The following is a 26,415-nucleotide window of genomic DNA, read 5'->3' on the forward strand; positions in this document are numbered from 1 at the left end:
AGAGGCTTAGAAATCATTTACTTTTTGTTTACATAAAAATTGTCAACAAGCACGTTTTTTCTTACAATAATAATGTTTCCAAGCATAATGCACACCCACCATCCCCGAAACACATTCCCTCCAGCCACCTGCTGCCCCATGAAACATAAGACTCTTTTATAAAACAAAAAGAGGGAAAGAGGGAAAAAAATAGTCACCTTAATGGTCCTAACATTACATCTCTTCGCAGAGGAGGTTTCCACATTATTCCTCTTCATGAGACCAGCCTGGGTCTCCATAATGCACAAGGGCTTTGATTATATCGACATCCAGTTCCCGATATTCTTTTAGATCAAATATCAAGTCGATGATTTGACCGGAGGTGAAGCAGGACTAAGAAAATTCCAGTTAATACCTTCCACTTTCTCTTACTTCCCTAGATACACCAAGATTCGGTCTACAAACAGACGAGATATTCATATGCAAAATGCAAGTATATGGCAAGATAACTTCATCTTTACTGAGGCAGATTAGTTCGGCAAGTGCTGAAATAACGTATAATTTCCCAATCAGGCTCCATACCTATAAATGATTTTTTAAAAAAAACAAATGATGTTATGATATAATCTCGTGTCAATCAAAGAACTAAATTATACGTAACAGTATAAAAATTCTTTAGTTAATACAGAAAATTCCCATTTATTTTGCATTCATTTAACAGCTGCCGGCATGGCATTGACTACAAGGTAAGTAACTTACCGTTCGGCAGGCACAGCTGAGTTCTCGCCATTAGAAGAATTAATGATGTCAGCCGCAGAGGTTACAACATCTGAGTCATTAGCTTCACCCTCACTCTGTAACAAATACCCATGAGAAAAGAAAAATCGGAAGAAATCAAAAACATCCTACATAAATTCTAATATGAGGATTAAAAAGTTTTTACAAGGTGCGTACTTGTTCAGCAGCCTTTATAGTAGGGTCCTGGATTCCTGCAGCTGAAACCTTCGAGAGGTCTCTTAAAACTCCCTGCAAAACTCAAGATTCATGAATGAGATGGTTGAAAGAAGCACCAGCTTCTGACAAATTTCAAAATCTTCCATTTAGTAGGTTTTGGGAAATGGTTTGCAATAGTAAGGCCGTATCAGATACCTCACAGCTTGATATGAGGAGGAAATCAAGTAATAGTGCATGAGAGTATGGAAATAGAAAAGAAGAAACCATTGGAGCACCAGTTACATATTGAGAAGCAACTTCATGCCTTTGATAATATCACTAAACAAAGGGTCAAGGAAACCAATAAAAACAGAGAATTTTTGGAAGACACATCCATTCACCAATTCAACTATCATAAAAATGAAAGTTGACCACATAACCCTGTTTATAATAGCAGACTTCAAATTCCAACAAAATGAAGAAATACAAGCAACGGAAAAACACTCAACAATAACAAATTTATTCAAAATAACCCAAAAAGATTTAGAGTTGAAAGAAGGTAAGCTCTTCTAAAAAAGACTGTCAATGTTGTTCATCACCTTGAGAGCTTTCATAACAATATGTAAACTTCTCAAAATCGAAGTGATGCCATTCAAAGTTTAGCCTGATAACTTGTAAACAAGCATTCCCCATTGAGTTTTTGGTGATCCAAGTACTCCAAAAAGTTGAGTGCCACTAACCACATCACATTCTTAAGCATGGAAACTATAGGGCAAGGACAAGTGGGCAACAATATAAGAGGAATACAAGATGCACAACTCACTCTAACCGAACCTTCATGCATGAACCACACAACAATATCTGACTGCAACCTAAACCTAGCATCGTGGACCCAATACCAAATAGAAAGAGCAAATTGTGTCCGAATTCCAATATACAATGCTCCTAATAAATTGGCCCTAAAAGATGAAGGAAGAGTATCACCACAAATTAATATCTTCAAAGAGGCCGTAGTTATGATAACACAGTGTAAAGACAATTACAAAAAAGTCATGCCCCACATGCCACAAGTATAAGGAGCTTTAAATGTGCAAAAGGATTAAAACTGAATAAGGAATTGCTTCATTAGTGTACTAACCTTGTTGGCCCATTTGAGTCCACATGCATTGCACAATGTCCTCGGACCAGCTGGCCCACGACGCATCATCGGAGTAGACTTTGAGCTAATACCACAATGTGTACATCTGTACAGAGAATTAAACAAGGATTTTAACAGGTGAAACAACTGGAAAATACTATTGTTTTCAACATGGATCATTATTGTTAAAAAAAACTTAAAGTAGATCGATGTAGCCTGGCAGTTTGACTCCAACGGCTACAATTCATGTGGACCCAAATAAACTTTCAGACCAAGATAGGAAGTTGCAAAATCTGATTTTGAAACAGATTTCTGTAATTTTCTGCTAAAAGTGGTAAGAGTTCCACGAGCTATGGAGCTAAAACCAAGCCCTGCTATAAAATGACATAGATACTCAATTCTGAATTTTATTCACCAAAATCTTCGCCAGAAATCTCCGTTACATGTGCATATAAATATTTAAACTTTGTCCCCAAAGAAGAATCCCAGGAAACTTTACCTTACTAATAATTACTGCACACCCTTAGGTAATCCTAAGACAGTAATTGCTTAGGTATTGGTCAAGTATCTGTTAATACCAGGATCACGAATGTCATGCAAGACGGGTCACAGAAAGAGTGGTCGGCAATGGAAATGGAGCAAGGAGAGAGAAGGAGAAAGTATGAAGTTCTAACACTATCATGTGCAGAGACTACAGAGAGAAGAGAAAAGAACCCTTTTTTTTCTTGAGTGATGAGGTTATTGCTAGACAATGCCACCACATATTCTAAGAACAAACAATGGTAGCTAATACATGGACATGTGTCCATTATAGTGTCCCCCTATCCAGCTCGCTCCTCTCTCTTTCAGCAGATACAACTGAACTAGGTCCAAAACCCAAACATCGAATCCAAAGGTACAACATGGGCCTAGTTATGCATAACTTGATGAGATCATATTGGCAGACATGGCAAATGACTCACAAAAACTGGGCTATATAGACATGGAAAAAGACTTACCACATGGCACCCACATGGCAGGTGCTCAATACTAGTGATCATGCCTTAAGAAGTTGTATCCCCAAGGATGAAAAAAAAGGGAAGATACCTATGAGATGCCTCCAAAAGGAGAAAAATAATATAAAATTAAATCAATGTGAGACTCACAAAGTTTCCTGCTCCTCTTGTCCAGAACCTTGTGATGCATTCCAATCTGAAGAAGCACCCACTTCATCTGAAATTGTCTTGGATGAGGTAAACTGACCCTTTCTGCGCTGCATCCTGACAGATTGACAAAGAAAATCAGAAGATGGCCAGAATGGCAATCATTCTCTGAAATGAAAAAGCTGAGATAAAAACAAGGAAAAGATGGAATGCAAGAACTTCTGTCCAAGTCTGTATGGCATAGAGCAAACCTACTTTGCAAGCTTTGGAAGGGCAAACCAGAACAATTTTAACAAGTTACTGATATCATCATCTTCTTTTATCATTTCTCAGATTTCGTGTTCCTTGGCCTCATTACATATTAAGGCCAACTATTTTAGGATTTAACATTTCACAATTTTCACTTAGCAATGTTTCATGAGAGGTCAAAGACTCGGGTTTCATAGCCCTAGTCTAGATGAATGTTCAATGAAAATGCATTTCTTAACTTTAAGTCCAACAAAATCTTTAAAACAATGTTTTCACAAGTTTCAGATACAGAAAATTTCACACTACATTGCAATATGTGGGGAGAGTAGTGACATTTCATACAAGTATCAAACATACATTCTTCTCTTAAATCTAAAGAATTTTTGGTCGAAGTTTTTATTGGATTCAACAATGTTGCATGGACTTTCTAAATGTATGAAAATACCCACGTCAAACAATCGACACATGGGCAAGGATATGAGAAATTTGTCTGACAAGTGTAGTTACACCTTCACCAAGCAAACATAATTAATAATTTGAGTTAACCATAAAACTATGCATAATACTCTCATACTATGCATGAAATGTTCTATGATGACACTATGTGAAAACCATTTTACCATAGAAAAAAAAAGTGCACTAAGAAACATGAATATTTTGGCATGTCCCTATGTCCTTATTTGAGTCCATTTAACATATGGATTCAATGTGGTGTGGCCCATTCTCTTTTGTATCTCACTATTATCAAGCTAAGACATAGTGAGATAGAGCTTATTTTTTATTTTACATGAGACGAAATTGTGGTTTTTTTTATTTTTATTTTTTAAATTTATAATTGAGTTGGACCACCAAATGTCTCATGGTCCAACTATGTACATGTTCTCCTTTATATTATATTATTGGGCTCAATGCGACAATGTTTTCAAGGCCCTCATATAAAAAACAAAATGAAGAACATATTTGATTATGTATTAATTAACAAGCTTGTGTACACATCAATATAGAGGAGGCAACCATTTAAACTTTTTAAAAAACCTAAAGGGGGATAGCCTATATAGTTTGAAGATAATAAAAGCTAATATTAGTGTAGTAGGGGGAGGTTTTGAAATCGTAAGGGCGTTGATCGCCCCTACTTGCAAACCCCCCAAGTCTATCCTTGCCCAGAACCTAGTAAGCCTAGATTGTCCGGAATCATCATTTTCTACCCTAAAAAATCAATTAAAAAAAGAAGAGACAATTTTGAAATTTTACATAATCAAGAAAAGGGTTTAAATGTGAATAGAAGCATAAAGAATCATCCAACAACATTGACCGCCTTTCATAAGATTACTATATCCGCTCAAAAAAAGTCTCAATCAACAAAAAGGACCATGAACAAGAAGAAGAGAACCATGAAGCCTATAAGCATGAGAACAATTGTAAAGTATCCTACACAATACCTTAGTGCAACTTCTTTACGAACATTATAACGAATTTTCTTGTCAAAACATCGTTCTTTTCTCTTCTCCCTGAACCGATTCAAAGAAGCAGCCCTTTGTGGTTGACTCGATCTTCCAGGAAAATCAGCTAAACCCTAAAATTGCAGATAGAATAGTGAAAACAAGCTCAAACCAACACCTTCACAAGAGCAACAGCATGATTATATGAGTACCCTCTGATTTTGGGGGGCCACCCCAACAGTTGGAATGCCAGTGGGCACTTCATATCCCCCCAATAGTAACAACACTGCCTGCACCTGTAAAAATCAATCAAAAAGAGACCTTGTATCACTCACTCACTCACATACTCCTACTATAAAAATAACTATTTCAATCCACATAACAAAACAAACAATAAGCAGTGAATGATTCACGAGATCAACCCAAAACAGAAATAATGCTATAAACATAAGAAAAGCACAACAAATTTCTTAGTTTACCAAAAACTACACAACAAACCTCCTACTTCATAAACACAAAACCAACAAATGACACATTTGGACTCAACCTATTCAAACCAATGTGAGAAGATATATTGTATATATGGTATATTAGGAATTAGGCAATTTCCTTATGTATACTACGAATTAGGCAATTTCCTTTTCTTTGTATTTCCTTTTTCTATCATAGATTAGGGCTATATAGCTGATGCACTTTTTGTAAACATACTTAAATTGAATACACAAAAAAGCTTTTAGAAATCTTACATGATATTAGAGCCGAGTTCGTAACCCTAGCTGCTTGATTCAAGAATTATTCTTCTTGATTGAGTTCTCTCCCTTGTTCCGTGTGGTTCGAAGTTCTGGTTCATCTATTCAGCATCATCGACTTACGTGGTTCATAATTGAACTGCGTATGTGGGATTTTTGGTTCGTCGAACTCGCCTGAAGCTGACATCTCTTTTTCTGGTTTGGATTTTGATCGCGACTCCCTCTCTCTAGGCTTGATCGTGATCACAAGTCTCTGACTCTCTGATTTTCTGGTTCGTGATCAGTCTCAATCTCTGGTGTTCAAAGTTCTCAGTTTCGTTGTTGGTATGGACGAAGTTCTCTCTCTCTTCGTCTCTGGTCTCTGATCACAAAGCTCTATCTCTTCGTATTAGTTCTCTGATCTTAGTCCACCAGGTTTTGTCCTTATTATACTTTGACCACATTAGTACAAGTGTGTGTATTATATTGCGGTGATTTGGTGATTGTTTGGGATTATTACGTTTTGACTCATCAGTTCTTGATTTATTACACATAAACCCTCCAATTTTCTGATTATTATGATGTCCCTGCCTTCTGATGAGTGTGCTTTCTGCCATCAGAGGGGCCATTGGAAGTACCACTGTCCCAAGAAAGGACGTCTGCCTGCCACGTCTTCTCAACAGTCTCAAACCCAATCCTGAGCTCCTCCTTTGAGTACTTTTCGTCCCTCCATCAGTACCACTACATCTGTTTCGACTCCTAATCTTGACTTGGCTTCCTTGAGGGCTCAGATTAGTCAACTTCAGTATATACTGTCCACCTCCCAACCCTCCTCGTTTGCTTCGGTTGTTTCCTCTGTTCATTCAGGTTTGCTTGGGTCTTCTTCAGATATCTATTCGTCTGTTTAGCTTTTTGACTCGGGTGCTTCTTATCATATGACTCCTCATCTCTCCTTACTTTAAAATTGTATTCCCCCTCCCTTACCTATTACTGTTAATGCTGCTAATGGGTCTAGTATGTCTATTATATATGTTGGGTCTATCTTATCGTCTGCTATACCTACTGTCTCTATTCCATCTGTTCTTTATGTTCTTTAGTTATCTATCAGTTCATTATCTATTAGTTAGCTTGAAGCCTCCGGTTTTGATGTTATCTTTTCTTCTTCTATCTGTTCTGTGCATGATCGAATGTCCAAGCAGCAGATTGGAATTGGCCGCAGAGTTGAAAACCTCTATGTGGTAGAGAGCTTGCATCTACATATAACAACTTCTCCAACTGTTTTTTCCTCTTTTTAGTTAGATTCTCTGTCCAATCCTTTCTACTTGTGGCATTCGAGATTAGGACATTTGTCTATTGACCGTTTACGGTCTTTAGCTCAATCAAGTATATTAGGTAAAGTTTCTCCTAGTGAACTTACTGAATTTCGGGGGTGTAAACTTGCCAAAATGACAGCCTTACCTTTCCGTAAAACTATTTCTATGTCTGATACACCGTTTTCTTTAGTTCATAGTGATGTTTGGGGCCCTTCTCTTGTTCTCACCAAAGGGGGCTCTACATACTATGTGTTATTTGTTGATGACTGCACTTGTTACACTTAGGTTTATCTTATGACTCATAAGTCCGATTTTTATCAGATCTACCGTACCTTCCAGTTTATGATTACTACTCAGTTTGGATCTACAATTAAAGTATTATGGTCTGACTTGGGTGGGGAATATTTAAAAAATGAGTTATGTGAGTAGTTGGCAAATTTAGGTACCATTCACCAAACTTCCTGTACAGATACACCTGCCCAAAATAGTCGAGCCAAGCGTAAACACCGTCATCTTCTTGAGACAGCTAGGTCTCTTCTTCTATCTGCCTCAGTTCTGGCTCCATTCTGGGGGGAGACAGTTCTTACTGCTGTTTTTTTTTTCTCAACTACATGCCTACTCCCATTCTTTATGGTCGGTCTCCTTATGAGGCTTTGTTTTCCCAAATTCCTAACTACTCCCTTCTTCGTGTGTTTGGGTTTGCCTGTTTTGTCCTTCTTCCCCGCAAAGATAGGACCAAACTTAGTATCGGGTCTCTCCTCTGTGTCTTTTTAGGTTATAGTCCTACTCAGAAAGGCTACCGTTGTTATGACCCTGTCTCTCGTCATGTTGCCTTTCTCGAACATCTGTCTTACTTTCAGCTTCCCCTTCTCACTGCTCCCGTTTCCAAAGAAGATTTAATTCACATTGACCCATTTCCTTCTGAGGTCTTGTCTGATGAGTACATCTCCACTTCCTACTTCCTACTTCTCCGTCTGCGTCACCCATAGCTCCTTCTCATTCTTCAGCTTCTTCTTCCCCTCCGTTGTTGGTCTATTCTCGTCGTCGGGCTCCCCTACCACCAGTTATCTCTACTTCTATTATTGCTCCTTCTACTTCTGATGACTCTGATCCTGCTGCACATCGATATCCTACTCGTGACCGTTGTCCTCCAAACAGGTTGGGTTGGTCTAATACATGTTTCTCTGCTTCCTATTGTATTTTTTGGTCTGTTATTCATTCTTTTTCAGAACCACAATCTTACACAGAGGCCTGTTAGGATCCTAATTAGGTTCAAGCTATAAAGGATGAGTTGTTTGCCTTGCAGAAGACTAACACTTGGGAGTTGGTTCCTTTACTTGCTGGCAAGAATCTGGTTGGTTGCAAATGGGTCTATAAAGTCAAGACTCATCCTGATGGCTCTCTCAAGCGTTACAAAGCTCGCTTTGGTTGCCAAGGATTTCTCATAGGAGTATATAGTATTGATTATGATGAGACATTTGCCCCTGTTGTCAAGATGACTACTGTCCGTACCTTAATTTATGTTGCTACTGTTCGACATTGGCCTCTCTATTAGATGGACGTTAAGAATGCTTAATGGTTATCTCACTAAGGAAGCCTACATGCGTCCTCCCCCTGGTCTTCTCCACTCCTCTGGGCAAGTTTGTCGTCTCTGGCGTGCTCTGTATGGTTTGAAGCAGTCTCCTCGTGCTTCGTATGATCGCTTTCAGATTGCCGTTACCGAGCTTAGGTTTCATCCTTCTGCTTCCGACTCTGCTTTGTTTCTGAGATATACCTCGACTGGTTTTGTTGCCTTTCTACTCTATGTGAATGATATGATCGTCACTGACTCTGACTCTTCTGTTATCTCTGAGATCAAGCAACATCTCTTCCGCACCTTCGAGATGAAGGGTTTGCGTCCATTGCGGTATTTTCTTGGTATTGAGGTTGCCTCTTCTCCAAAGGGCTATTTTCTGTCTCAAGCCAAGTATGCTAATGAAGTTATTCACCATGCCGGTCTTATTGATACTAAGGTTTTTGATACACCTATTGAGCTTAATGTGAAGTTTAACTCTACTGATGGTGTCCCTCTGGATGATCCCACGATCTATCACGAGCTGGTGGGTTGCTTAGTTTTTTTTTTTTTTTAATCAGCTGTTGCTTAGTTTATTTGACTGTCACGATTTTGTTTATGCTGTTCATGTGATTAGTCAGTTCGTTTATGCTCCTCACTCTACCCATTGGGCTGCTTTAGTTCGCATTCTTCACTATCTCCGGGGTATCATCTTTCAAGACTTGCTGTTGTCATCTACTTCCTCTTTAGACTTGGTGGCCTATGTTGATTCTGATTGGGTTGGTGATGTTACTGATCGCAAGTCCACCTCTGGTTTCTGTATATTTCTTGGCGATTCCTTGATCTCTTGGAAAAGCAAGAAACAAACTGTTGTTGCTCGCTTTACTGCAGAAGCTGAGTACTGTGTTATGTCTCATGCTACTGCTGAGCTTGTTTGGCTTCGGTGTCCTCTCTAATTTAGGTGTACCTCAGTCTTCTCCGATCTCCCTCTATTGTGACAACCGCAGTGCTATTCAGATTGCCCACAATATTGTCTTCCATGAATGGATAAAACACATTGAAATTGATTGTCACTTTCAATGTTGTGAAAAGCACGTCTAGGCGCCAGGCGAGGCGAGGTGAGGCGAGGCGCGGCGCACTGTTCGCACCTGTACAGGTCCCAGGCGAGGCGACTTGAGGTAGGCTCGCGCCTTAGCCGCGACTTGAGCCAGGCGACAGAGGCGCAAGGTGCACAACTAGGCGCGCCTAATTTATTAGCAGCTAGATCTGATCTAACGGCTACGAAGGTGTGTTCGAATGGCTCTTAACCACAGAGGATTACAACTCATGTACAACATGACCAAATACGACTAAAATGAACCCTAATCTATGTCGTTTTTCCTCTCTCGCCTCGCCTTGGACTTCGACTTCGACTGGGCTGCTCGATTCGACTTCGACTTCGACTTCGACTTCGTAGGGTATGCTTCGCCATCTTCTTCTTCTTCTTCTTCTTCTTTTTCTTCTTCTCCTCCTCTTCTAGTCATCTGGTTGACCTCTTCTGGTCTTTTGGTCTATTCGACCTCTTCGACTGGGCCATTTTTTTTTTTGCTTCAACCTCTTCTGGTCTTTTGATCTCACTCTCTCTCTCTCTCCTCTTCTTCTTCTTTTTCTTCTTCTTATGGCTTCGACTTCGACTTCGACTTCGACTCTGTTTTTTTTTTTTCAATTATGCCTTTGAGTCTCTGTTAGGGAAAAAATAAATAAATAAATACAAATACAAAATAAGGTGCTATTGGTCTGATTAATTAGGACAAAATAAGGTGCTACCGCTTTGAGTCTCTGATTCTGATTAATGAACTAAAAAAAATACATTGAAAAAAAATTACAAATAATTAATTATTCACAAATAATTAATTAATACAATGTGCTGCTGGTCTTTTTTTCCCCTTTAGGGGAAAAAAATAGATTCTAATTCTGATTAATTAACTAAAAAAGATATACTTAAAAAAAAATTACAAATAATTAATTAATATAATGTGCTATTGGTCTTTTTTTTTCCCTTTATTAGTTAGGGAAAAAAATTACAAAATAATTAATTCATCACACATTACATTACACTGGAATGATTTTCCATTTACTAAATTTGTTGTGTAGATTGTAGAAAATGACATCGGAAAGTAATAGAAAAGATCCGGCGTGACAATATGCCCATTTGGTAGAGGAGAATAATTTAAACAAGTTTGAGTGTAATTTTTGTGGTAAAGTATCAACTGGTGGTGTTTATCGGGTGAAACAACACCTCGCGGGAGGTTATAGGAATGTCACTGCTTGCCTAAAGTGTCTAGCTCATGTAAGAGAAGAGATTAGAGAGTTCATGTCAAAAACGAAAACACAAAAAGAAGAAAAGAACATGTTGCCTGATTTCGATGACATGGACATGGAAGATGAAGATGTTGAGATCAATGTCAATCAACGCCGTAAGTTGACAAGTAGCAGCCAAGGTTCATCCAAATCCAAATAAAAAATGCCAAAGAGAAAAGGGCCTATGGATGTTTACTTCACACCCAATTCTGAATCAGTGGTGAAAAATCGAAGAGACTAAGCAAAAGGAAAGCAAACCAAAATTGATGCAAATGACCCTTACAAAAAAGAAATGAGAGCTCGGGTAGTACAAAAATTTGCAAGGTGGATGTATGATGCTGGTATCCCTTTTAATGCAGTAAATTATGAGAGTTTTGGACCAATGATGGAAGCCATTGGGCAATATGATCCTCGTATGAAGCCACTAACTTACCATGAAGTGCGGGTTACCCAACTCAAAAAAGAAGTGAAACATACTGAAGATTTGATGAAGAATCATAAAGAGGATTGTGCAAAATATGGGTGTTCCATAATGGCTGATGGCTGGACTGATAAGAGAGAAAGGACATTGATTAACTTTTTAATTAATTGTTTAAGAGGAACCACTAGCTATTCAAAAGATGGGCAAAAACTATTTGAATTACTAGACAAGTTTGTGGAGAAAGTTGGAAAAGAGAATGTGGTGCAAGTTATCACTGATAGTGCTACAGCTAATGTGTTGGCGGGTAAGAATATTTCCTTACATCAAAATTGTTTACTCATAGTTTGTTTTGTATTTAAAATTTAAAAACTTGAAAATAATAATTCTTCGTTATTGTTACATTATAGAGAGATTTTTGGAAGCCAAGTATGAACACTTGTATTGGACACCATGTGCTGCTTATTGCTTGGACTTGATGTTAGAAGACATTTTCAAGATACCTAGACTGAAAAAGACATTTGAACGGGGTATTGCAGTACATGGCTACATTTACAACTGACCTATGTTACTAAACATGATGAGGCGCTATACAAATTTGAAGAATTTGATCAAGCCGGCAAAAACTAGATTTGCAAGCGCCTTTCTGACTTTGTCTAGGATGCATCAACAAAAAGACAATTTGAAAAAGATGGTCACCTCCAAAGCCTAGACCTCAAGCAAATGGGCAAAGGAGCCACAAGGTAAAAGAAAGGCGCAAACTTTACTGATGCCTTCATTTTGGAATACTGTTATATTTGCCCTTAAGGTCTCGGGTCCTCTCGTCAAAGTGCTTAGATTGGTTGATACCGAGAAGAAACCTCCCATGGGATACATTTATGAGGCAATAGATAGGGCAAAAGAATGCATTGCAAGTTCATTTGATCATAAGGAAGAGAATTATAATGAAATCTTCGAAATCATCGACAAAAGATAGGATGTCCAATTGTATCGGCCTTTACATGCAGCTGCGCACTTTCTTAACCCAGAATTCTTTTACCCAAAAGCGTTAAAGGTGCAAAAAGATCATGAAGTGATGAATGAGTTTTATGAATGCATGCAAAGGTTAGTCCCAGATGTCACTGTTCAAGATTTGATCACTAATGAGATAAGTATTTATATAAAGGCTGAGAGTCTTTTTGGCAAGTCTGTTGCGATTAGACAAAGAAATGCATAGGCACCAGGTAATATATTATAAACTCATAGAGTTTATTTTTAGTAATACTTTTAGTAAAACTCAATACTTAGTAGCAATTATTTCTAACTAGTGATTATCGCAGCTGATTAGTGGGCATCATATGATTCTAAAACTCCAAACTTGCAAACTTTTGCCATAAAAGTCCTTAGCCTAACATGTAATTCATCGGGTTGTGAACAAAATTGGAGTGTGTTCGAACATGTGAGTATTTAACATTCTAATTAATTTTTTGTTCAATTCAAATATTTTTTATTCTCATTATATAGAATTTAATATCTTTTTAATACTTGTAGCTTCATAACAAAAAAAGAAATAGATTGGAACAACGTCTCAATGATTTAGTGTTTGTCAAATATAATAGAACATTGAGATTTAGATATGACATGCGCAACACTCTTGATCCCATATCTTTGCAAAATATTGATGAAAGCAATGAGTGGTTGCTTGGGAGGATGGATGGAAAATCAGATGAAGATAATGAGCTTGTGTTTGATGATGATGATGATGATGATGGCTTGACGTGGGCCACTGTTGCTAAAGCTTCTGGAGTAGAAAAAAGTAGCCATGCAAGTAGAGCAACAAGTTCACGCTCAAAGGCACAACCGAGGATATCTAAATCATCAAGATTAACTCCACTTCAATTAATGGATGAAGATGAAGCGGGCTCAGATGACACAGAGGAGGAAGATGTTGAGGGATATAAATCAACTGATGGAGAAGAAGATGACAGTTTGCTTGCCATTAATGTTGAGGATGATGATTGAATGACCGACCTAAGTTCTAACCTTTTTCTTTTGATATTGATGATTTGAAGTGTTAAGATATATACTAGTATTTGTTAAATATTTATATTTTGGAATGTTTATGTTTTTGTTTTTGTTTTTGTTTTATTGAATGTGGATTATTTTATCTTTGAAAATTGGAATGTTATGTAATGGCCCCGCTTGGTAGAACTATGTGAAAGTTATTATAGCTTATACCTTAACAGTTTATAACTTATAACTGTGAACATAAGCTGATTTTTGACTTATAAATTAAGTTTTTCCACCCCCACTCAAAGAATAAGTTGATTTTTGACTTACAAAAAGCTATAAGTTGTATTGTTAAGCTGAACCAAGGACATCAAAATAGTTTAAATTAAGCTAAAAACTTAAATAAGCTAAAAATAAGTCCTACCAAACAGGGCCAATATGCATTTTCATGGCTTTGAGAATTATTTTATATTTTGTCTTGAATCTTAATTACTTTTTATTTAAAAAAAATTATCTTAGTATTATGAATTATTAGTCTATGTTAATTTTTTTATTTTTTACTAAAACTGTGCGTCTTACTTCAATAAAGCCCGCATCTCGCCTTGTGCGTTGCGCCTAAGCCCCGAGAGACCTTCAGGGCCTTAGCGCACCTTGAGCCTTTAAAAACACTGGTCACTTTGTCCGACAACATCTGCAATCTGCCTCTATCTCGCTTTCTTTTGTCTCATCGGCTTTACAACTTGCGGATTTCTTCAGCAAGACTCACACTACCGCTCGGTTTCAGTTTCTTCTTAGCAAACTCTCAGTATTTTCTGATAAAACACTTTGAGTTAGAGCGAGAGTGTGAGAATATATATTGTATATATGGTATATTAGGAATTAGGCAATTTCCTTGCTTGTGTATATTACAAATTAGGCGGTTTCCTTTTCTTTGCATTTCCTTTTTCTGTCATAGACTAGGACTATATAACTGATACACTCTTTGTAAATATACTTAAGTCGAATACACATAAAAACTTTTAGAAATCTTACAACCAAGACACAATGCAAAATGACAAATTTAAACATAACACATGTTGGAATTCTATCAGTATCTAGCAGAACAATATCAAATGCAAACAAAAAATAATAGGAGAAATTACACACACAAAAAAAAAACCTAAAGTTTGAGCTTTTAACAAAATAAACTTTGAATTTTTAATTCTATCAATTTTTAATCCCTAAACTTTTGATTTATTTTCAATCTAAATCATTTACCTATTTCCGTTAAGTAAAAGTGACTGAAAAATTGAATATTTTAGTCATTAAGGTATTTTAACGTAAGGTATTTTAAAGTTTATTGACTAAATTTTTTTTCCATCCGTTTTACTTACTACTTACTAAAAAGGCAAATGGTTTAGATTGAAAATAAATAAAAAGATTAGATTTTAAATTAACACAATTGAAAATTCAGGATTTATCTAATTAAAAGCCAAAAAAACGTGATTATTTTGTAATTGTCCCAAAATAATAATCACTATGCTTGGTTTCACTTTTCAAAAAGCACTTTTCAGAAAATTCTACTTTCTTATTTTTTATGTTTTTTTGTTTTTACTGATTTTTTAAAATATTTTAAGCAATTTTTTTAATTTTTAGGCATACATAACTTAGATGTATCTAAAAAGTAAAAAATTTGTGAAGAAAACATTTTAAAATTCACTAAATGCCCAAAATACAAAAAAATACGATAATTCAGTACATTTTTTGTATTTTTATGCATTTATTAAATTTTTAAAATATTTTTTCACAAATTTTTTACTTTTTAGATACATTTAAATAAGGTCCATCTAAAAAATTAAAAAAAATATTTAAAATTTAAAAAATATTCACCAAAAACAAAAAAAATACAAAAATCAAAAAGCTTAATTTTCAAAAAACTTAATTCAAAAAACTTAAACCAAACACACATAAATAATGGCCAAACAGCATCAAAGATAAGTAATTCGCCAGCATTCTAACAGATACATAAATGTCAGTGCATAGATAAGTAGCTAGTTCAAGAAATTGATCTAATGAGTCCAAACACAAGGTTACCTTCTCAGGCGAAACAGCGTCGAAGACATAAACCTCGCCTTGAAACGATAGAGTTAGCTGATCAGCGCCACCTCCTCCGACGGCCGGAGGGATTTCAGAACCAGGAACATACAAAGCATGCGGATGAACACCGTCGACGCCGTTCATCACCGGACCACCGCCACCGTCGTGGAGGGCGGCGTGGGCTTCGAATCGGATCTGAGGGTTGTCTATGGACTCTCCACCCGCAACCTCGTCGTCTTCTTCGTCTTCGATCTGGTTTTGTTGTTGTTGTTGTTGCATGTTCATGGCCTCGGCAACGTACATGGAAGCTTCGTGGTTGGTCTCAGGCATTTCTGAAGCATTTACAAATCAGATTGAGACGAATCTAAGTACACAATACAACAAACTAACCCTAAATTTTTTTAAAAAGACACAAAATTCAAAGAAAAACTCAAATTTGATTCTGAAGAACCCTAACGAGTTTGGCAACTCGTCAATTAACCTAGGGAAACAAAATTGGTAAAAATATATAACGTGAAAGTATTTATTTGTAGAGAGAGCGAGAGAGAATTTGAGAGTGAATTTGATTTGATTGTTGAGGAGAGAGTGGAAAAGGGTCGATATGATCCAGACGGGAGCTCTTATTTGCACACACCCAATTCATTCTGTGCCTACTCGTTTCGAACCCTCTATTTTAACTAAAAAACTTAAGAAGTTATTATAGTCTTCGCCATAACCTATTTTAGTCCATCTTTTCATCTTTTTTGGGTTACATCAATCAACATTTCTTCTCTACTTTTCTACACATCTTTTTATAAAAAGTAAAAAAGTACACTTATTTAGGACATCCCAAACCACCCCTAAATTAGTCCAAAAAAAAAATTAATAATTTATATTAAAAAATTAAAAAAAAAATTTCTCTCTACTTTTTATATATTTTTTTTGTAAAAAATTAAAAATCATTCTAAATATTTTTTTTTTTAGCTCATATTTTAACCAAATAATCAAAAAGTTACTAAATTAACCTATTTCCAAACGAGACCTTAATAATAATTTTTTTTATTACTACAATTTTATTTTCAAATAAAATTATTATTATGAATATTACACTATGCCTCCGTTTGGCAAGCAAAAAGCCAGGCTTTTTTGGCTAAAATAGTCACAAAAAACAAAATAGGCTATTTTAGTCACAAAAAACAAAACATCAAATCCAACCCATAATCATTACAATCCTCTCTCACAAAAAAAACCAAAAAAGCTAAAAAGCCAAAAAGCCCTTCCCAAACCAGGCTAAAATAGCCCAGGCTAAAATAGCCAAAAAGCCAAAAAACCAAAAAGCCAACCCACTTCCCAAACGGAGGCATAATACAAATAAACATATTTAGAAATTAAATGTCAAAAGAGATGATAATTTTCAAAATTTTATGTTCGAACAAGTTATTTATTTTCAAAATTCTACTTCTGAATAAATTATTTATTTTCGAAATGCTTCTTCCAAACAAATTATTTATTGAGAATGATGTGCATAGAGGCTAATGGGTGTGTGCAAATGAGTGCTGCTATTAGCACTTGTCAAAATTCTTTGGACTCCCTATTTTATAATTTTTTTATTACAATTATATCCTAAAGTAAAATTACATTAAAAGACATTATTAAATTGAACACCCACCTATCAATAAGAATTAACACTCTATAATATTGGACACCCACCTCCACCCCCACCTCCAACTCCAACTCCAACTATACGTATTCCATGTTTGTAAACCCTAAACCTATTACTTTTCATAACCAACTAACATAAACCCTAAATCTATTATTTTTCATAATCATCTTAAATCCTGAATGTGTTATCTTCATTACCATCATCAACACTATTGGACTTGAAAGTTTTGCTTCACTTATGTCACTGTGTACAGCAATGGAGGAGGAGGACAACAATTCTAGTGAGACTGACATTCCATTGGTAAGTTTATCTATCTTGTATTAACATTCTCGGTCATTTTCGGTCGTTTTCGTTCGCTCTTATTTCGTTCAAATTGTTCAGTATTGGTTTTATGACTGTTAGAATTATGTTCGGTAATACAGTACTGAACATAATCCTTTAGTTTAATACATAAGTTCCGAACATTGATGCAGATAGTCAGTACTGTTCAACCGAATATCATTTTTATTTTCGTCACTGTTGAACTGAACAAAATCATTAGTTTCGGGACTGTTAAAATGAACATCATTTTCTCAATTTTGAAATTACATTCAAACGTGTTTTTAGGGTGATGCTTCGACTAGAGACAGTAAGGTTGATTCAGAACTTGTAATGGATTATAGTAATGAATTTGATACTCATGAGGTGAGTCTTTGATTGTTTTACAAGTAATGTACCTTTCTTATGTGCAATAATCGGTTAGTTTAATTTATTTATTTATTTCAGATTTTCAAGAGTCGAGATAAGTTAATTCGATGGGCACATCAAGTTGGAAGAAAAAATGGATTCGTTATTGTCGTGCAGAAATCAGATGGGGGTGGTATTCGAGGTAGGAAGCCAAGACTTAGCTTAGCTTGTGAGAGGAGTGGATCTTATAGGGACACTCGAAAAAACAGCAGGCCTAAGACAAAAAAAACAAGACTGACTGGTACAAAAAAATGTGAATATCCTTTTTTATTAAAGGGTAAAAAATTAGCCACAAATGATGACTGGATCTTAATAGTTATTTGTGGTGTGCATAATCATTCTGCTGTAGAATATCTTGAGGGTCATTCTTATGCTGGAAGGTTGTCACATGAGGAAACCTTTTTGTTGGTGGACATGTCGAAGAGTATGGTACGACCGAATGAGATATTGGTTACATTGAAACAGCGTGGTGATGCAAATGCTTCCACAATGAAGACAATTTACAATGCACGTCATAGGTATAAAGTTGCTGAGAAAGTTAGGAGATCTCAAATGCAACAACTATTAGGTCAGTTAGCGATGAACAAGTACATTGAGTGGCATAGGAGCTGTGCAGATACTGAGACAGTGACTGATTTGTTCTTTGCACATCCTACTAGTTTGAATTTGTTACGTGCATTTCCAAAAGTATTGTTGATGGATTGTACCTATAAGACCAATCAATATCTGTTGCCCCTTCTGGAGATTGTAGGTGTGACATCGACAGACATGACTTTTTCAGTTGCATTTGCATACCTTCAGTATGAGAAGGAGGATAACTATACATGGGCACTTGGTCTTTTGTGTAGTGTCATGGATGAAAATACTCTTTCTTCTGTTATTGTCACAGATAGAGAATTGGCCCATATGAATGCCATATGTACGGTGTTTCCTGCAACTACAAATTTGTTGTGTAGATGGAATATTGGAAAAAATGTGCTTTCCAATTGCAAAAAGATGTTTGAGACCAAGGATAAATGGGAAATGTTTATAATGAGTTGGAATATGTTGGTTATGTCATCGTCTGAAGAAGTATACATGCAACGACTGTCTTTGTTATATAGTGAGTTCAGTACTTATCAAGATGCACTTCATTAGGTTACCTCATCTTGGTTGGATACATACAAGTCGAAATTTGTGGCTGCTTGGACTGACACATTTATGCACATTGGAAATTCTATAACAAATAAGTAAATACGAACATTTAAATTTACTAGTTGTTTGGTTTTTTATAACATTATTTTTATAACAGTTTATTTTCATATATAGGGTTGAGAGTTCACATGCAAAACTTAAAAAATATCTTGGATCAAGTCAAGGAAATTTTGAGTAGAATTGGACAAGGATACACAATTTACTTGAGTTGCAACATAGTGAAATAAAGTCATCATTTGAGAAAAGTAAGTTAATTGTGCAACATGATTTCAAACCTACGCAGTTTAAGGAGCTTCGTGGTAATGTCTCAATTACTGCATTAGAGATCATATTGGCTGAGTCTAAACGAGCATCTTCTGTTGGTATTGATATTACGACATGTGGATATGTTGTTCGACGTACTCATGGTTTGCCATGTGCACATGAGATAGCAAATTACATGAGGGAAAATCAGCCAATTCCCTTATCTTCGGTTTGTTCATATTGGACTAAGCTTGATATGTTGAGTACCCCACACACTGTAAGTGAAGAGTGGACTTGTACACCTGAGTTAGAATTGTTTGCCAAACGATTTGAGGAAGTGGATCCAGATATGAAAAGGTTTTTGTTACAAAAATTGACGGAGTTAGCCAAATCTGATTGTACATTTTTGATTGAGCCGGAAGTGAAGTCTAATCCACGGGGTCGGCCAAAATTGAAGATTGAGACCTCCACTCGTCGTGAGCCATCTGTGTTTGAAATAGTTGCTTCAGCACAAGATAGTTATCCACCCGGAGTCATTGCCAAGGCAAGTGTAACAACAAAAAATGTGAAAACAAAGAAGAAAGAAAAGGTACATGGTTTACTAGTGAGGTATGTAATTGTGTCATGTTGTCTACTTTATTGTCTAACATTGGCATTGGCCTGTGATAGGTTCACCGGCTTCGATCATTGAATCCAAATTGTTTTTTAGAGGCATTCCCTTCTGAATTGAGATGATATATTAAATACGTTAAGGATGTTATAGTAGATGGCAATTATGGGTTTCGAGCTATTGCTGGTTTGATGGGTTTTGGAGAAGAAGGATGGTTACAAGTGAGAAAAGATTTACTTAAAGAGTTGCATGCGCATAGTGACCACTACAGGAAATTATTTGGATCACAAGAGAGAATCGATGACCTGACCAACATCTTGGCATATTTTGAACCAAACCCTAGGTTGGACCGGTGGATGACGATGCCTGACATGGGTCATCTTATATCGTCTTTCTACCAAGTCGTTTTAGTCCACTTGCCTATGCAACAATGTTTGACATTCCTCCCTTTTAGGTCAATACCGACGTGTAGGAACCCACATTTTATGTTCTCATCATGTTCATGAGCATCTGTGTGATTATGACTTGTTTAGCTTGCATGTGTATGTTGTGGTTTGTCTCGCTTGAGTTAATGTGATCCATGCCTTGTTTTGAAGCCTTGTAATTTGTCCAAGTGTAGTATGCTTGCCTTGTTCCTTCCTTGATGTGAAACTTAGGTCACGCCTTGCCGGAGTTATACTAGCCGATGTTATTCCAAGCCGAGGTCATCCTTAGTCTAGTAATAGTATCTTGGAACCCCTTGTTGACCTCCGTCCTTGCCTTGACCACAATAGCCGAGATGTTACCTTGCACCCAAGTGATCTCGTCCTGGAGTGGTATGACCTAGGCCGAGGTGTGGTGCATCTAGGCCAAGATGTGGCACAGCTTAGTCAAGTGTTGTCCTTCCTAGCCGAGGTCATTGTCACCTTAGTTGCCGAAGTCCTTTGTTAGCCGATGTCATTGCCCCGTCAGAGAGCCCATACCACTTTGCTTGTTGAACACCCTTTCCACCATGCTTTGTCTGGTCTGTCAGCCACCTTTTCAGGAAAAACCCAACCAGTCGCCGCCACGTGTCTCAGCAGAGGGTTAACCCCAGAACCGGGTATAGAAAACTATCATTTGGTGTCATAACCTTGTCTTGTAGAGAGAGAAGCTCTAGGAGGAAGAAAGAGTTTTAGAGTGAGGAAGTAGATCTTCAAGCTTGATTTCTAGAGATCCAACCGTTAGATCCGCGTTCTAAGGTTAGATTCTTGATCTACTCATGATGTTCTCTGTGTTTATGTTATTGCATTGCATGATTGAAAACGATTTGTAAGCCATGCATCGTTTTGAAGTTCGATTTTAGAAAGAGAAAATGGCATTCATGTGTTCTTCAAGAAAGTCTTGTTTTGATCCGGAAGCTTGCATAAAGAATCATGTTTTAGTGTTTATTTCCGCAAGAATTCCAAGTCCGGGTACCCAGGTCCATGTTTTCAAACTCATAGCACGAAAACCCCAGATTTGTGATGACAGATTACGATTGAACATTCAAGTTTTCATGTTTTCACACTCATGTTCTTCATGTTCATCAGCAGAGGGAAACCCAGAGTTTCCCGACCTCTTTTCCTTGCATGTGGCCCTCGGGAACACACCTCGGCGAAGAGGTGTGGAACCTCGGCCTAGACCTGGTTGGTGCCCAGCATGTTTTCCGAAACCATTTGTGTACATACGAAACTTGTTGAAGGTGCATTCAAAGGCTTTGCCCTGTATTTGTAGGACTTGGGCTTGTCTCGACCCCGACGTGTGAAGAAACTATGTGAGTGGTATTTCTAATAAAGTTATGTTACACTTGTTTTGATAAATCTTGTTTTGCCTTGTCTTGAAAAGTATTTGATCTAGCATGAATGACTATCCCTAATTGCATATCAAGCACTATCTTGTTTTGATGACACTTCTTGAAAGTCCTTAGCTGCAGGGGACTATAATGCAACTGCACTCTTGTCTTGACAGTCCTTAGTGCTAGAGGACTCTAAACTTTCGCAGCATAGCTTGTCTTGACAGTCCTTAGTGCTAGAGGACTCTAAACTTTCGCAGCACAGCTTGTCTTGACAGTCCTTAGTGCTAGAGGACTCTAAACTTTCGCAGCACAGCTTGTCTTGAAAGTCCTTAGTTGCAGGGGACTATAATGCAACTGCACTCTTGTCTTGGGAATGTCATCACCCTCTTGTATTAAGTAGATGTAATAACATCCAAAGAACTTGAAAGGCCGGCAATGAACTTGATTTTCCCTCTTGATTGTAAAGTATGCTACGTATTGTTTTGAAAGAAATCTTGGATATCAATCATGCAAAACCTTTATTTCTAATATCATTCACTGAGTATCCAAGCTCACCCTCTCTATATATATGTAGGTGATGAACAAGAAGGCATTGAGGCCTAGACGTGATTGCCGATGTGATTTGGGTGCTTTGCCGACATGTTTTGGATTAGCATTTTTTGTACCATCTTGAAGATCATGCTTCTCGGCTTATTTTTTTCATTTGAACTTGTATATGTCGGCTTGAGAAGCCTTTTGGTCAAGATGTGTTTTGTATCTCATTTCCTTATTGTATTTAAGTTGTAAGACGTTATAAAGATGTATGTCGTTTCATTTGACTTATGCACTGCTCTTATGGACTGCTTGTATCTTGAATTATTGCTTCCGCACTTGTAAGCCCCCTATTTAAATACTCTGATTGTGTACAATTCTTGTAAGTTGGCCTTCGGTAATTACGGATTACTGGCCATCACGGCTCCAAACTACTAGGGGCGGTTTGGGGGCGTGACACGACGTCTGCTGCCTCTCGCAAGGAGATATGTATTGGCTTTGTCAACAACAACCATTTTGTTCAAGTATTGGTTTCTAATATTTTTGTACATTCTAATTTTTTTTTTAAATTCTTGTATATTATAACGACAACATTTTTGTACATTCTAATTTATTTTTATTTTTTTGTAGCTCATTTTGGAGCCTGGTCATCCTATTCTACCAATAGCAACTAACTGGCGGAGGTACCATGACCCTTGTGCAGTAGGCTGGAATGTTGCATACAGTTCCAGAGTGCAACATTTGAAATCACTCATCAATCTAGACGTAGCCACAATCGAAACAGTAGACCTGGATGAGGACTAATGTCATATGAGTGAGCTAGGAAATAGAATTAGAATGGATTTCAGTTATGTAATTTTCTTTGTTAAACTAACTTAGAATGGAAAAGAGTGAATTGGAATGGATTTAAGTTATGTATTTTGAATGGATTTAATTCATGTTATTTTCTTTATTCTAATGAATTGGAATGGTAAACATTGAATTGAAATGAATGTTATTTTCTGTGTTGTACTAAATTAAAGTTGATGAAAAAAGTGAATTGGAATAGATTCAAGTTACACAGTGATGAACCATATATGTTCGGCATTACAGTGATAAACGAAGACCATCTGTTCGACACTACAGTGATGAACAAGTCAGTTTGATTCGGTCAGTTAGTGATGAACAGAAAATTCATGTCTATTCATTAGTCCAGATTTGTTTATTCAGTGATGACCATAAAGCAATAAACTTACTAATATTTGAAACAAACAAACTATCAAACATCAAACCAATTCAAACCATCAAACCATCAAATGTTCGGCATTACAATGATAAACTAAGACTACCTGTTCGGCATCACAGTGCTGAATAAGTTAGTTTTATTCGGTTCCACAATGCTGAACGAGGAGGATTTGCTCGGTTAGTCAGTGATGAACAGAAAATTCATGTTTATTTCCATCTTTGTTTGTTCAGTGATGACCATAAAGCAATAAACTTACCAATATTTGAAAGAAACAAACTATCAAACCAATTCAAACCAACCATCAAACCAATTCAAACCATCAAACCATCTAAACCATCAAATGTTCGGCATTACAGTGATAAACTAAGACTACCTGTTCGGCATCACAGTGCTGAATAAGTCAGTTTTATTCGGTTTCACAATGCTGTACGAGGAGGATTTGTTCGGTTAGTCAGTGATGAACAGAAAATTCATGTTTATTTCCATCTTTGTTTATTCAGTGATGACCATAAAGGAATAAACTTACCAATATTTGAAAGAAACAAACTATCAAACCATCAAACCAATTCAAACCAACCATCAAACCAATTCAAACCATCAAACCATCTAAACCATCAAATGTTCGGAATTACAGTGATAAACTAAGACTACGTGTTCGGCATTATAGTGCTAAATAAGTCAGTTTTATTCGGTTCTACAGTGCTAAACGAAGAGGATTTGTTCGGTTAGTCAGTGATGAACAAAAAATTCATGTTTATTTCTGTAGACACCCCATTTTTGACCAACCTTAAGACTCAGATGTCACCAATTGAGCGCTTGGTGATGTTGCATATCGCGCTCATTCAGAAGTCTCAGAGTCGCGGCCGTGAGCCCTGCCTCCGGATTTCCGAACCCTCTTCTGTTCCTTGTCTCGGTTTGCGAACCAGACTCGGTTTTCTCTGTTTCTTTTCCTGAGGGGAGGGAGAGGTCCTGTAGACCATCTCTCAGTGGCTGTAGGCTACGTTTTATGGTCGTAGGCCATTTTGCCCATTTCGGAGCCTGGTTTCCGGTTTTTCGGGACTGTTGGTCGTGCGCCTCGGTTCGGGACCGCCTAACCATCTCCATTTGCTCTGATTTTTGGCATACATCTTATTTTCTCCCTTTCAAGGGACACTGGGGTCAGAGAAACCCACTTCGTGGCCGAACGCCACTTTTGGTGCTTAGCAGCCCATTTTCGGGACCCCGAACTGCGTGTTTTGGTCCCCGAACATTCGTTTTGCATCGGTTCTTGTTCATTTTTGGCAGGTACCTCTGTTTCATCACCGGGAAGGTCACTGGAGGGTGGGAGGCCAGCAATTATCTTGGCAACCAGTTATATTCCACTTTCGCCCTCCGACACCCGTTTTTCGCACTCCGAGCCAATGTTGAACACCTTGGGGCCACTTTCTTCAACCCCAAACCATATATTTGTGTTGTACATACATGGGAGGACCCTAAAAGCTCATGGCCGGCCACTAATATTGCTTGACCCTTTTGAACCCCTCCTTCCGAGCCAATGTTGAACAACCTGGGCCCTTTTTCTTGAACTTTGAACCACATATTTGTGATGTACACACTTGGGAGGATCCTAAAAGTTGGTGGCCGGCCAGTAATTCCATTTGACCCTTTTGAACCCCTCCTTCCGGGCTAATGTTGAACACCTTGGGGCCACTTTTTTGAACTTTGAACCACATATTTGTGATGTACACACATGGGAGGACACCATCATGTGGTGGCCGGCCACTAAATCAGCTTGACCCTTTTGACCCCTAGCCGGCCGGCTAGGGGGTGTGGCCGGCCGGCCACCTGCAACCAAAATAACTGGCCGGCCGAGATCCTCACACTGTTCACTTTACAGCTGTATAGCTTTATCCCCCAGAAAATATCAATATCCGGGGGATATTTTGTGGGGGAAAGTTGGCCTCCTTTTCCCCCACCTTTACACCCCCTTTTTGGTCCTTATAACCAGCAAGCCATATCATATTTTGGGGTTAGAAAATTTGTTCTTCAAGCCTCAAGACACAAAGCTCCCTCCATCTCTCTCATTTTCCTAAAAATCCCTAAGTCCTACACCTTGTTTTCTTCATCACCACCAAGCTCTACCACCACCACTCCATTTCGGCAGCAAGAGGAGGAATTCTAGCAGCTAAAAGGCAACAAATTTGGTCCAAGAAGCAACAAAAGCTTTGGTCTTCAAGGGTGAGTGACATTTCTCCTCTTTTGACCCTTTTTCTTGATCCATTTGTAAGCCCTATATTCTTATTGCTTCAAGCTCCGGCCCCAACTGAAAGTAGTCTTCTTTTGAGCTCATTTTCACTTTTTATTAAGGACTCAACCCTGCTTGAGCCCTCCATGATGCACTTTCTTCATTGATCCTCTTATATGTCATAATCTTGCATGCTATTTTTGGCCCATGAGTAATCTGTTTTTGAGCATGATGTAATCTGTGAATGTGCTTATTTTGGGCCCTTCTTCAACATTGTTGAAGGACCCCTCACCATTTGATGCCTCCATGTGCCACTTGTAGTTATATCCCTTATTTGGCCCCCATTTTTGCACAAATTGGCAGCCCCCCTTGCTTCTGTTTTTGGCTTTTTCACAGAACTGAAAGTGGCCTTATTTTGGCCTATACTTCATGTTTCATTAACATTTTTTTTCTGATTGGTGATTATTTTGTATACTTCATGCTATAGCACCTTTTGAGCCTCAATCTTGTGCCGTTTTTTTAGCATATTTGTATATTGATTTGAGGCTTGCCATATACTGTAAACATTCATATTTTTGGTCCCTCTTCAATGTTGTAGAATGAAATTTTTCAGTTTGGATTTTTCTTATATCACTTGCTTCATTACCCCTCTCTTGGCCCCTATTCTTGCATGCCATTTTTGCCCTACCTATGCTTGCTGTTTGGCCATGTTTATAACTGTGAAAGTGCCTTTTCTGGGATTTCCTAGCTTCTGTCTTTGCATTACATGTCCATATCGTGCATGTTTGGCATAGCTATAGGCCATTTCGGGTGCCTAAATTCGCATTTCGGGACTATTCCATGTATTTGGTGTCATTTCGCCTCATTTCGGGACTGTTTTCCCCCATATTTTAGTGCTTAAATTCCATTAGAATGATTGCTTTCCATTT

At 37.5% G+C, this 26,415-nt stretch overlaps 2 protein-coding genes across 3 annotated transcripts; one reads left to right on the plus strand and one right to left on the minus strand.

The window, feature by feature from the left end:
* Positions 1-3: 3 nt before the first annotated feature.
* LOC114293223 (GATA transcription factor 28) lies at positions 4-15,981 on the minus strand. Of its 2 annotated transcripts, none has more exons than XM_028237260.2 (8): positions 15,294-15,981; positions 5,093-5,176; positions 4,881-5,014; positions 3,196-3,309; positions 2,051-2,156; positions 934-1,005; positions 739-833; positions 4-561 (listed from the first exon to the last, which is right to left on the minus strand). In XM_028237260.2, the coding sequence occupies exons 1-8, from the start codon at positions 15,624-15,626 to the stop codon at positions 549-551; spliced, it is 951 nt and encodes a 316-aa protein (XP_028093061.2). In that variant the 5' UTR covers positions 15,627-15,981; the 3' UTR covers positions 4-548. The 2 variants fall into 2 exon arrangements, with proteins under 2 accessions (XP_028093061.2, XP_028093060.2); XM_028237259.2 differs by having other exon boundaries at positions 4-524; positions 15,294-15,971.
* A 1,212-nt stretch (positions 15,982-17,193) lies between these two features.
* On the plus strand, positions 17,194-22,841 carry LOC114293234 (uncharacterized). The gene is made up of 7 exons (XM_082897335.1): positions 17,194-17,238; positions 17,545-17,622; positions 17,704-17,806; positions 18,014-18,735; positions 19,142-19,690; positions 19,855-19,932; positions 22,668-22,841. Exons 1-7 carry the CDS (start codon positions 17,194-17,196, stop codon positions 22,839-22,841), a joined length of 1,749 nt encoding a protein of 582 aa, XP_082753461.1.
* Positions 22,842-26,415: the final 3,574 nt, after the last annotated feature.

The sequence above is a fragment of the Camellia sinensis genome, chromosome 12 (assembly GCF_055761805.1).
Source record: "Camellia sinensis isolate YWXY chromosome 12, ASM5576180v1, whole genome shotgun sequence".
In the NCBI taxonomy this organism is placed as follows: Eukaryota; Viridiplantae; Streptophyta; class Magnoliopsida; order Ericales; family Theaceae; genus Camellia; species Camellia sinensis.